This window comes from Ctenocephalides felis, unplaced genomic scaffold (assembly GCF_003426905.1).
Source record: "Ctenocephalides felis isolate EL2017-DRISC unplaced genomic scaffold, ASM342690v1 CF-g0.4_SCAFFOLD_03571, whole genome shotgun sequence".
Taxonomy (NCBI): domain Eukaryota; kingdom Metazoa; phylum Arthropoda; class Insecta; order Siphonaptera; family Pulicidae; genus Ctenocephalides; species Ctenocephalides felis.
The window spans coordinates 68343059-68356271 of record NW_020539725.1 but is presented as its reverse complement, the minus strand read 5'-3'; the positions used below and the strand labels follow the sequence as shown (position 1 = coordinate 68356271).

The 13213-nt window shown below is 28.9% G+C and overlaps 1 protein-coding gene across 1 annotated transcript; it reads right to left on the bottom strand.

Annotated features, from left to right (window-relative positions):
- Nucleotides 1-5350: 5350 nt before the first annotated feature.
- LOC113386616 (phospholipase A1-like) lies at nucleotides 5351-12918 on the bottom strand. Its single transcript, XM_026624385.1, has 6 exons — nucleotides 12843-12918; nucleotides 7437-7730; nucleotides 7128-7376; nucleotides 6472-6654; nucleotides 6084-6255; nucleotides 5351-5525 (listed from the first exon to the last, which is right to left on the bottom strand). The coding sequence occupies exons 1-6, from the start codon at nucleotides 12916-12918 to the stop codon at nucleotides 5351-5353; spliced, it is 1149 nt and encodes a 382-aa protein (XP_026480170.1).
- Between the last annotated feature and the right edge of the window lie 295 nt (nucleotides 12919-13213).

Below are 13213 nucleotides of genomic sequence, written 5' to 3'. Positions count from 1 at the left end.
AGAAATTGTTGTTAAAATTAATAACACCAACACTACTTTTTGCACAAGTATGTTTTTTGTATTTGAATCACTTTTTAACCACATTTTGTAAAAAAGTTGTTCACTAAAATGTTTGCTGGTTGCAGTTTTTTAATATTTTATACTTAAATAATTTTAAGATTTAGGTAAGGTGATATTCGTTGCTCTTGAGACACTTTTTTTGTCTTATTTAATTTTTTTTAGTCCTTTACAATTTCAAGCAGTTGTACTTATATTGTGCTCTATAACTGGAAAACGCAGGTTTTTTAAATTTTAGAGAAAGAACAGTCAAGTCAGCAGTTTATTTTTAATTATGCTCTATAAGTGTTCAACCAAAAAAAAACAGTTTTTTTTTTAATTTTTGAGGTAGAACACTAAAAGTCAACAATTGAACATTTTTTAAATATACAATCAGATAAAAAACATTTTTTTCAAATTCTAGAGGGAGAACGGTCAAAATTAACAGTTGAACAATTTTTAATTATACTCTATAAGTGTTCAACCAGAAGAAAGAGCTAATTTTTTTTTGTAAATTTTAGAGGAAGGACACAAAAAGCAACAATTCCACAATTTTTTTAATTAATATTTATAAGTCTTACCAGGAAAAACTATTTTTTTTTAAATAGCAGAGGAAAAACAATTGAAGTCGCTAAACAATTGTTGAAGAGATTTATAAGTATTCAACAAAAAAAAAAAATTTTAGTTAAAGCCTTTTACAAATTTTGAACTATGCTATATAAGTATTCTTAGTGTTTTCTTTTTTTCAATTTTTTAGAAAGGAACAATCAAAATAGTTGAATAGTTTTAGATCCTATGCTATATAAGTATTCAACTAGAAAAAAACTTTTAAACTTTTTTTTAATTCTAGAAGAGCGGTAAAATCGCAGATCAATTTTCGACCTACTCTATTTAAATATTCAAATAGAACTAAACTAATTTTTTTTTTTAATTTTTAAAAAGAGCAGTCAAATGCGACTAACAACTTTATTTTAAAAAAAAGTGTTACTAATTTATTATTCTAGTGTTGATATTATAGTTTAATTCAAAAATACTGCTTCTACCAATTTTGAACTTATCAATTTTTTCACGTGTACTAAAATTTAAGAAAACTTCTTTTTCACAAAACGTTTACATCAAAATTATAATTTACATTCGCACGAACACTCAACACGATTGTTTTAATATTGCTTTAATTTTAACTTAATACCAGATATCCATTAATATTTTGGCACTATTTTTTAATCAAATTATATTATCACATTTCACTCGAACGATTTTTTATGTACACCATATTACACACATATATTATCATTCATATTTAACAGTATATCAATTTGCACTACTTAAAAATAAAAAATAGTTTGATAGATTAATACTTAATTAATAATTTGTTAATGTTTGTTATTCAACGAATTATTTAACAATTTGTAAATGTGTCCAAAAAAATCCGTTTGTTAATTTTGACTGTTTGCCTTATGTCTGCCGTTTAAATAAGTGAAAATTTCTCTCGCCCAAAATATTCAAAGTAGGCACTCCGATTGTCAATATAACAAATCGACAATATATATATATATATATATATATATATATATATATATACATATAAATGAAGACTTAAAGTTCAGTCCTTATATGAAGAAAATTTTCTTATGTTTCTACATAAATTCCCATAGGATAAGTTAAAGTTATAGATATCGCATAAAAATCTAAAATGATTTTTTTTATATATTTTCACGTTTCAGAGGTTTCTGAATATTTTGGCATACCTTAGAAATAGTTCACGAATGGCTTGCAGAAAAAGCAAAAATATTCAAATCAGAATATAATAAATGAGAGAAAACTTGGTACCATACAAATCTATAGCAAATTTTACTTGATTCCCTAAGCATGCCACAACGTAATTCATAAATATTTGGATTTTGCTTCGTAATTAAAAAAAATATTAAGTTTGAAAATCGCAGTATTAGTATATTAAAACATTGAATTTTTAAATGAATCAATTCTTTAAATAGTTTCAGATAAGGCTTGCCCTTGCAATGACTAATAATATGTTCCAGGAATATAAATATGAGGCATTGCAGTGGGTAAACCACTCATTCAATTTGTGTTAACTGCCACCTTCACTTACATACCGCACACTTCAAATTTGATATCAGTTAATAATTTTTTGTACTAAAAAAATTTAGAGACAATTTTTTATAAAATCTCGATTACTTCATGGTTATTCTAATATTTTAGTATTTTATCTCCATCAAATATTTACATCCCGTTTTATTATGTTTAGCTCTATTATTACAAAATAATTGAATATTTTATCATTATTATGAAATATTACTCGTATGCTGTAACCGAAGAGATTAGTATTGTCAAATTATTGTTGGCACAGACGAACGAAAGTAACACTTTCTTAGAATTTACAATATATATAGTTATATCAACAAACTTTGGTCTTCTTATTATCACTTTAAAATTTAAAAAAAATCGCGACTCCGTTGCAAAGCTATTGTATAACTGATGAAGCGCGAAAACACTGCTCGGAATATATGTAAATTATATATATATATATATATATATATATATATATATATATATATATATATAAATCGATGTTTGTTATTTTAGACAACAATGGTTAAGGTTTTGATGTCCTCGTACTTTATCGGCAAGGACTCGAAAAATGTATCTGCTAATCATGGTCGTTTCTAAAAGGACTTTTAAATTGGCACTGGGAATTTCAACACTTCCCGAAAGAAAAAAAATCTGATTTGCTGATTTTATGTTATCTCGAAGTTTCAAGTCGTTCTGAATCGGATGAGACCAAATTCGCAGAAAAAATGTATGTGGAGCCAATTTTTAATCTTTCGTCGATATTTTCTCAATAGGTGGATCGATTTAAAAAAATTAAAAGCAATTCGATTTAACTCGTTAAGGACTAGCTTATTAATTTTGCGATCGACCTAGCCGTTTCTTTCGAATTAGCAAAAAAGTGTAAAAATTTTCGTGCACATCTTAGCTCACAATCTTAACTGAATTTCGAAAGATATTGGTTCGGATTCTGTTGCTGAATAGTTTTTGGTAAAGTTCTGCCGAGACGTTTCTTTGTTTGATTTTTTTTTCTTGACGATTTTGATTAAAATTTGTATAATGATAGATTTTGCAGTCTGAAATAACAATCTAAAATATTATAGGCCTACGATACGCGGTTGAATTATAAAAATTCATTTAATTTCGAATTTTAAATTCCATTTTAATTTAGTTTGAAATAATGTGTCATGTCTAAATTTCAAAATATTATCGTCACAATTATAAATCTCATTAATTATCTCAATTATTTACACATATCTGGTTCAAGAAACTTGCCTCAAGGCACAAAGCTATTAACAACTTGTTTTAAATAATTTTGTTTTATTTTAAATGAGATAAGGAAAAAATTAAATGTATTTATCCGAATTATACTGATGATATATTTTTTTAATGTACACATATATTTTTAAAGAATTTAGTGAAGTATTTAGTCTAAATCGAAGATTATTTTTTGAATTAGTTTGACATAATTTATAAATCAAATGTGTTTAACCATATTGAGATGAAAGGTCTAATTTTGACAAATGCCAAAAATACGATACTAATTTTTGCAAACTTTGAAGAATTTTTAAAATTAAACGGCATATTGTAGGGTCGTAATATTTTAGTATGATCTATAAGGCTATGGTATCTACCGTCAAAAAAATCATAAATTTTCTGCTATATATAAAACAACTGCTATTTATAAATAAACATCGAATGCCTTTAATTTTTTTTAAATCGGTCTAGCCGTTTTTGAGAAATCGTTGATTTACGGCAAAAAATCTGTTCACACACACACATACTTTTTCCAAATTTGGTCTCATTCGATTCAGAATGGCTTGAAACGTCGAGAAAACATAAAATTAGCGAATCGGATTTTTTAATGAAAACAAACTTCTACGGAAAGTTAACCAACATTATTAACCAAATTTTTTTTATATAAGCTGTTAAAGTTTGCTTATCGCTTTGGTTGTTTTTGGATTATTTTCAATTATTTTGTTCTTAAATCTCTATGTATTTATTCATATAATAATAGTCTATTTGTTGTCAAAGTGTAACATTATTATAGTATTTAAATAAATGATCCATTTGCTATAATTAAATTTACACGTTAATATTAGACACGTTTTTAATCAAGGTTGCTTTATTAATCGTATAATTCTGCTACAGGTTCCAAAACTTATATTAAAAATCGAATGTTTTTGAATAATTTAAATCGGTTGATCGCTGGTAATCGTGGGCAAAAAATTGTATCCATACATACACACAATTATACCTCAATTTTTCTAAGGTATGTCAAAATGTTCAAAAACCTTAAGATATGCAAAAATTTTCATTATATTTTCTTGGACTTTTTAGTTATTACAAAATTTAATGAATTCTTATAATTCAATAATTTTAAGTTTTTAGGATGTTAATGAAAATCTTGAAAATAATAAACGAAGCACATTCAAATAATTTCGTGACTAAATTTGAAAATATAAAAAATGTAATTAAAAAGTAATATCTACATATTACTGTATCTACATCACTTAGTAAATTATAATTTTCTTTTTTATGTAAATATCAATTATCATTGAAAGATTTGTAATTGCATCACGTAGAGAAGATGACATAAATTCATCAAGGCTTACGCATATAAATGTAATAGTGAATCATATTTATTGTAATTGTAAAAAATCTAAAAACTTTCCATTTAGTTGAATAATTTTAATTATAAAATTCCTAATTTTTGTACTATCATTTGTATTTTTGGAACCATTCAGTTGATTTTTTTAGTGCAATGCAATGCAAATATTCAAAATTACAGAGTAATTCATTTCAATGCAATGAAATGCCTTTGAAATTCACATGCTATGCGGGATTTTTTATAGACACAAATATCAATGGTAAATTCACACTTACGATATGTAAATATTTTTTTTAAATCAATTTGAACATGGGCTTATCTGTCGTAACACAAATTTCGTTATTTACATATAACATTTAAGGAATTTTATTCATTTGAAAAAGTCTGCGCCAAATGGAAGATAATTGAAATTATAATTGATTATTATATAACAGAAGTAGAAGTTTTATATTTTATCTATTTTTGAAGTTTACAGTAGGTGCGTTTTTGTCAGAATGTTGCACTTGGTTTCTGAATTTCATATGAAATGATACCACCAATTACTATTTAAATACTTTATTATATCATTTTAATACATCCTATCTAAATATTTTTATAAGTAACAATACAATTAAATTTAAATTAAGTAACATTAAATTAATTTAAAAGGTCAAATATCCCTACTCCGCTCCTCATAAGTCTTCGTCTTTGGGGTCTCTGTTTCGAATTTTGTTTTTTCGGTTTTATGCAACATCGGAGGTCTCCGTGCGCCCCTGTTTCCGTGGGGCAAAATGGTTGCAGTTGGTCTTTTAGACAATATGAACCATAAGCACTGGAAAAGGAGAAAAATGATAATTGATAGACATAACAATCTTTTTTTCTCATCGATAGGAATCAGAACTTATAGGGGTAAAAATAAAAAAATAGTTTTTGGATATTTTCGAAGTTTAACTATTCAAGAAATTGTGTACAAGACGATTTTGCAATATTTAAATTATTTTCACAAATATAGCTGTTTGATCACCATGGCCCTCCTGAACCGATTTACATGAAACTTTTGTATATAGTCTCTTCATCAGTACGAACTGCTCTCTCATAATCGAATTCTGATTTAAGCTTTTCTTAAAAATTCAAAAATATCAATTTAGATAAAAATGGATTTTTCTAATTTAATTAAAAATACAATTTCCCTTACTTACTCCAACGGAGTTTTTTCTCCCATAGAAATTGGTGATCCCACAATTGGGTCTAAAGGCCTCAAGCCTGTTCAGTAATAACTACTCTCATTTACAAATTCCCAATTTAACTATTTTTCAAAAATCGAGAATATCAATTTAATTTGGTATCGATTTTCCCAATTTAATCAAGGATAGAATTTCCTTTTACTTACTCCAAAGGAGTTTTTTCTCCCATAGAAATCGGTGGTCCCATAATTGGGTCTGAAGGCCTTAAGCCTGCAGGACATCTTCTTGAACAAGGTTCAGCTTGATAATCAGGCCCTTCGTGGTACAAACTTTGTGCCATGTAGCACAAGGACCATATATGACTGCATAAATCTTCATCTGGAAAAAATATACAAATTCATTGCAATCAAGTACTCGTATATGTCCATTATTACGCCTCGTTGTACGCAAATAATTTGATATTGCAGCAAATGACTGAAGTCATTGCTGCATGAAACTAGGCGTCATTTACTAAAAATCTCAAATATTATCTACATAGATGTTACTCTGGTTGTTATATGGTTTTGGATGTATAAATTGTTATTTTCTCCTTACTTGTGGCATTTGAGCAATAAGGTTGTGTTCTTCCTCCATTAACACAAAAGTCTACATGACCAACTCGTCCAGTTTCTCCATATTTTCCTGCATTTGTATGCACAACCTGCACCGATCTGGCATCACCAGCATCGAGACGATGGGCGTTTCCTGATTTTATTAGGGGTCTTGCAGGGTCCAAACCTAGACATGTTTGAACCATTAGTCGGCAATAAATAGACGAGGAAAGTTTTAATTTTTTGATTTGGTTATCTCAAGAACAACAAAAAAACTAAAGTTACTATTTTAAAGTAGAGGGCAAAAGATGTGTCATCGCCAAAAATCGGGCGACGGCGCTATCACGAGATAAAAGGCCACATTGTTAATTTTTTAACGAAGGTATTTTTGTCGTTGTTAGTTGTTTTGGTTTTGAGCTTTGTTATTTAGTTTACTATACCTGAATATCATTTTTATCTATTCGTTATTTATTTTTTGTAAGATGTATTACTATTTCTAAGTTAGATTCAACAGTTCTTTTCTTATTCAATCTCTAGAGTACCTTATATGTGGTTTCAATAAAATATACCACCTCGGAGAATTGGCCCCATAGTTTTTTTTTAAAAAAAAGAAACGATTTTTTCACATGGGTGGAAATAAATTTTTACATCTATTATTACCTATGATTCTGTGCAACCTAAACAGCAAAAAGTTAGACATGACCCCACAAATGTGAGCTCCTAAAGAATGTCCCACACAATCCAGGTCAGTGTCAACTGGCAAACCAGCATCCCTTAATGAAGACAGGGCTTCTGCCAAACATTTGGCAACTGGTCGTACATTGTGTACTGCGGCTACATAACATGGGGGCTTGCAAAGGGCTCCCCAATCTACCATGAACACGTTGTAACGATCAGTCATAATATACGCTGAAAATAATGAAAATATTGATTAAAGTAATTATAGGTGTTTTTTATAATTTTTTTTACCATCCCGAAGTACTACTATTGGTAAAGTATCATCTCCCCCAGCGTATCCGTGGATGAGAACCACGTTAGATTTGGAGGAATTCCAAGAACTTGTCCTCAACCAATCGGAACGGAAAATGTCCACTGTGGATTTTTTAATAACGTCCTCGTGTTTGGTGTACATGATTAATTTGACATCAGGATCTGGACAAGAATCTCTGTCGGATCCTCTCCTGTAGATGCAATCTTTCTGGGTTGCGTTTCCAATATCTGTTCCGAGGAATAAAGCTTCTTTGATGGGCCCAATTTGATTTCCTAAGAGGAATATGAATTTGGTAATAATATTGATGTAATTAGACATTATCAACTTTTCAAGCCGTTCAAGTATTTGTTACACAAAATATTTCAAGATTTTCGAATCATATGTATTTAAAAATTACCCTTCTCAAACAAAAAATTGGTTTGCTCAATAATTTAACTCAGAGTGATAAATATTGAAGCACACTTCATGTCGTCTATATGCGAAACTCGTACAAACAGGTCGTCAAGCAGGTGTCGACTATAGGCGACGCTCGTGGTGAGTGAGTTAAATCAAATATTTTCAGAAATTCGTATTTTTTTTTAATGTTACTTGAAGTAGTATCTCAATAAAATAAAGTTTTAGTCATACTTGTACACACAGGTCGTCAAATATATGATTTCAGTCAATGAATTTACAAGAATTTATAATTTTTTTGAATGTGAAATAAAGTATGAACTATCTCAATAAAAATTAAGTTCTAGGCGTTAAATTCAATTTATCAATTGCAATAATATTTATCTGAATATTCTTTATAACAAACCTGTGTGTACGAGTGTCACCCATATATTCAACATTACTCTTAATTAAATTATTAACAATTCTAATTTGTTACTACGTATGGAAAGAGTGATAAATATTAAAGCAGACTTTATGCCGTGTACGGGCGACACTCGTACACACAGGTCGTTAAGCGAATGTAGTCTATTTTTTACTCTGAGTTAAATTATTAACAATTCTAATTTGCTACGTAATAATAAGAGTGATAAATATTGAAGCACACTTTGTCGTCTATAGACGACACTTTTACGGTCAAGAGGTCTTTCACTAGCGTAGTGAAAAAGTTCAATAATGTATTTTATTCCATTTTTGCTACAATCGTCGTCTTTAGTCGACATGCAGTGTGTTGAGCTTTGTTTCAGGATTTTTCACTCTGAATTAAATTATTAAAACTACCACATATTAAGAGTGATAAATATCAAAGCACATATTATGCCGTCTAAAGGCGACATTAGTACACATAGGTCGCCAAGCAGGTGTCGACTATAAGCGACACGCGTAGTAAAAGAGTTAAATAATTGAATTCTATTTTTTGCCACAATCGTCGTCCATAGTCGACATTTGTTTAGAAGCCTGTGTGTACGAGTGTCGCCTTTAGTCGACATGAATTTTGTTTACTTTTGTTTCAAGATTTTTTATTCTGACTTAAAATGATATGATTATTATATGATTTTTAGTTCTTTAGGAGTGTAATTTTTAATTTTTAAATACATTCTTATCAATAATGATAGGAAAATTTTAAAATATGATGTATAACAAATGCTTGGGAGGCTTTTGAGGGTAAAAACAATTTGCATTTGAGCTTCAGAATATCCTATCTTATTCAAATAATATAATTGCGGAGCCAACTTTCCAATAAAATAGAAATGTTATGCCAATGCTATGTTACGGGTCTATATTCGTATCATGTCAAAAAGTTATGTATTTGCTGTGCGATCAAGTTTTTTGCACGTAGAACCTAACCTACAAAACGTACAAACATCAAATAACAATTTTATTATAAGTGCATCTTTCTGACGTCACATCGATAACACATGCATTAAGTTAGGTTCTATGTGTAAAACGCCTGATAGCGCAGCAAATCGTAGCTTTTTGACAGTTTTTTAGTACCGATTCATAAGAATATACACCCAAAACATAAAATTTTAATAAAAAAAATTATTTTATCCAAAAATTGGATCCTACATCTTATATTTATTCCTGTAATTTTACATTTACATCTGCTGGGCCATTCTTGTAGACTTATCTTACCATACTTGCCAAAATGCCTGTAAAATTTCATTAAGAGTGATCTATAAATTTTATAAATACCTTCAAAGCCAAGTCTTCTCAAATTCTTAATTCTTTGGAAAACGTCACCTGTTGATCAAATTTTTGAAATTAAAACATAATTTTGCATTTTTTCTTGTCGACAACGACACTTAGATATAATATATTGGTTTAGATTTATACTTCATAAACAACTTTTTATATCGTTACAGCATATTTTGACTATTACCATGTTCTAATTTTTGGGTTTAGATGTTTGGAAACTTGTCGCTATTTTAGCATGGGGACTCACTTCCGCGTTTCTTTAATTTTGTTATTAATTATCTTACTATATTGTTTCTGGTTTATATTTATATATAATGCAAATTTTGTTGAACCATCATCGTATATGCAGTTGTAGGTAAATAGATAGTGTTCCCAAAGAACTTTCACTTGAAATAACGCGGGAACACATGCAGGTACATACATTACGATGATAAAGGAATCATAATTTTGAAAATTTTGTACCAACGGAGATTGAAATCAAGTATTAAGGACTTACCAAATTTTAACAAATTTTTTATGTTTCAATAATATTCGAGCTCTCTCATTATATCACACTCACAAGTTACAAAACGATTCCGCCGAATGGACCCACGACTGCTCTTATGTAATACAACACGAGCGATCTTTAAGATTTCTTCTCTCTCGTTACAAAACAATAAAATTAATAATAAGAGATTCTTTGAAAATATTTCGCGTATTAGAAGTCGATTATCATTAGGAGTTGAGAAATTTTCCCTGAATTCGCATGCAATAATCAAACCCATTAGTCATTTTTAAATTTGAAATCATAACTAGTGGTGTATGGCATTGTACATTGAGGCAAATTGCTAGAAATTCCCATTTTTTAATTTAAATTTGTTTTCCATTTTCCATTAATTTAAAAACTTATTTTTTTTTAAATTTTGATATAACTAGTCTGTGATTTAAATTGGTTATAAATTTAATTTTTTTTTAAAATTTTTGTATAATTAGATTTTGTGGAGAATTTTTTTGCCTAAAACTAATCAGTACGTTTCCCCATCAATGTTTTTTGAATTACTCAAATCGTTTAATCCGTGTTCCCGAAATCATTGAATATTTGTATCCGTACACATACATATACATCCATTCTTTCTAATGTATGCCAAAATGTTCAGAAACGTTTGAAGCGTAAAAATATGTAACAAATTTCATTTTCGATTTTTTTTGCAAATACGATAACTTATTACCTTATGTGTATTTGACTTTCTTAGTATGGAAATACGTTTTTTTAGAGACTTTACACTTTAGAAATAATATTTCAATTAAGTAAGAAATTGCGATTTTTTAATTTTTTAACAATTGTTATTCCTATTTATTTCTATTGTTGTTTATGATGTAAGGTCAAAAGTTAATGAAATGAATGAAAAAAGTAAAAGTGAAATGTACTAATCAGTCTTGTAAAAAATGTGGGGAATGCATATAATTCATTGTTATAACGTTAAAATTATTGTATTTAAACTTCCGGAAGTTTATCAAGCAACTACATGATTAAATTTTTGCTCGTATATCATGTCATTTTTTTTAAATTATCCATATTTTATTTGATCTGGAAAATCGAAACTTTTCATTACGTTCTAGGATCTTTGATTTATTTTGACATATGCTAGAAAAAATATACGTTTGTTCACATGTGGGTGTAAATTGTGTGTTCGTATGTTAGTACTTTTTTAAGTTTACGGAAGGACGGCTGACCCAATTTTGATGGCTTGATCAAAAAACATTCGCTTCGTATTGACAATGTGCATAGTTTTTGGTCTTTAGTAAAGGCTGGTCTTTCTCAGTTACGCCAGAAAAGCGCTAAAAATCACCGTTTTGTGTTTTAAAATTAGTTCTTTATATAATCTTATAAAATTATCACCTTTCTGATGGAAAGTCTAATATTTTTCAAAAATGTCATTGGTTTAATAAACGAAGAACGAAGTCTTACTAGATTCATTCTAACAAAACATTTGCAGTAATGGAGTTTTATCATACTTTTTATGATGATAGAGATCGTGGTCTAAAAATCATACTAAAAAATTGAATTTTTAATTTTTTTTTTAATTTTGACATTTTTTTCAAAGCGATCATACTGCGTAGCTGTTTTAGTGACGAAATATTGAATCAGCAAGAAATGTAAACAAAAATTGTACGTATTATTAAAATCTCTATAAATATTTGATAATTTCGTGTACATATATGTTTAATGATGATTTTTGACCGCCAAATGTCATTTTTATTACTTTTTCTACTCGATCTCCAAAATCATTAGAATTGCCTTCACAAATAGTACTTCATTTTGTCAATACAAATAAAATGTGTTTTGAATTGTTCAAATCGGACGATCCGTTATCTCAAAAACGGAATTACTATCTTTGGACACTTTTTGCCCCGTATCTTTGAAACGGCTGGATCTGCCTTTGCCAAAAACTAATCAGCACGTCTCCCCATCAATACTAAACGAATGTTTTTTTGAGTAATTTAAATCGGTTGTAATTGTATCCGCACATACACACACATATCCATTTTTTGTAAAGTATGCCAAAATATTCAGAAACCTTAGAAACGTGAAGATATATAAACAAAGTTATATCCGATTTTGCGACGATTACAGCAATAACTTACCTTACGGGAAGTTAAAAAATGACATTTGGCGGTCAAAATTGATTATTAGACAAAAGCACATCAAATTATCAGAGATTTTATAGATATCTTAATAATAACAAATTTTGTTTATTTCATACCGATGTTTATTTGTTAGACTGCGACATAGCGCCTACGCGCTTTGCTATTTTGTCTCTAAAACAGCTACGCAGCGAGATTATTTTGAAAAAAAGTTCCAAATTTTCTAAAAAAAAATCCAAATTACAAAAAAACTATTTTTTTCGACAAATACAAAAAAGACAATTTTTTCAAAAATTTCAAAAATCTTCATAAGTTCAAAGTTCTCAAATCTAATTTTTTCAGTTCACAAAAAACTTCAAAGCTTTTTCAAAAATATTAATTTCCGGGAATTTCCAGCAATTTGCGTTCAGGCACGATGTCATGCAGGAAAGTACAAACCTATCTTCTTAACCCACCACTAGTTACATAATTTGTTTGTCTATAAACAGGAAGCCAGTATGTATTTCCCAATCAATAAAAATGTTTTAAACCGGTAACGAGAATTCGAAGTGAATTTGAAAAAAGAATTCCCAAGCGCTTCGACTACTTCTTATTACTATACTACTAGTACGTTATATCACTTCACTAACCTTTCGCAACGTGACAGCTATGGAGCACCAGCACCAATAAGAACACATAATGGGGACGGGCTCTCACTGAATTCATTTTGCACTTGATTTGATAATTAATTATTATAAAACATTAGGAAAACTATTTAGAAATAGTCTTTAATAATAATAATAATAAGATATGAACGAAACAAGTCGATTGGTTTCATTCAATGTTGCACTTGCGTTTACTTGATGCTGTGTGAAACCTGTTGAAACAAAGTGTTATGGAACAATTAGCGATCAAGCATTGAGAAATTGTATTGGAAAATTCCTACACCCCAAAATTAACCCAGTTACACCGTTTATAAGGTTAGTCGGATTATCATATTTTAATTGTTACATACTGGATG

Excerpts from the sequence above, each read along its gene's own strand:
- LOC113386616 (XM_026624385.1), bottom strand. The coding sequence starts at position 12,918 with ATGAATTCAGTGAGAGCCCGTCCCCATTATGTGTTCTTATTGGTGCTG. Across the intron at positions 7,731-12,842 it reads TAGCTGTCACGTTGCGAAAG|GAAATCAAATTGGGCCCATC; the intron begins GTTAGTGAAGTG and ends TATTCCTCTTAG. Across the intron at positions 6,655-7,127 it reads TAGGTTGCACAGAATCATAG|GTTTGGACCCTGCAAGACCC; the intron begins GTAATAATAGAT and ends AAACATGTCTAG.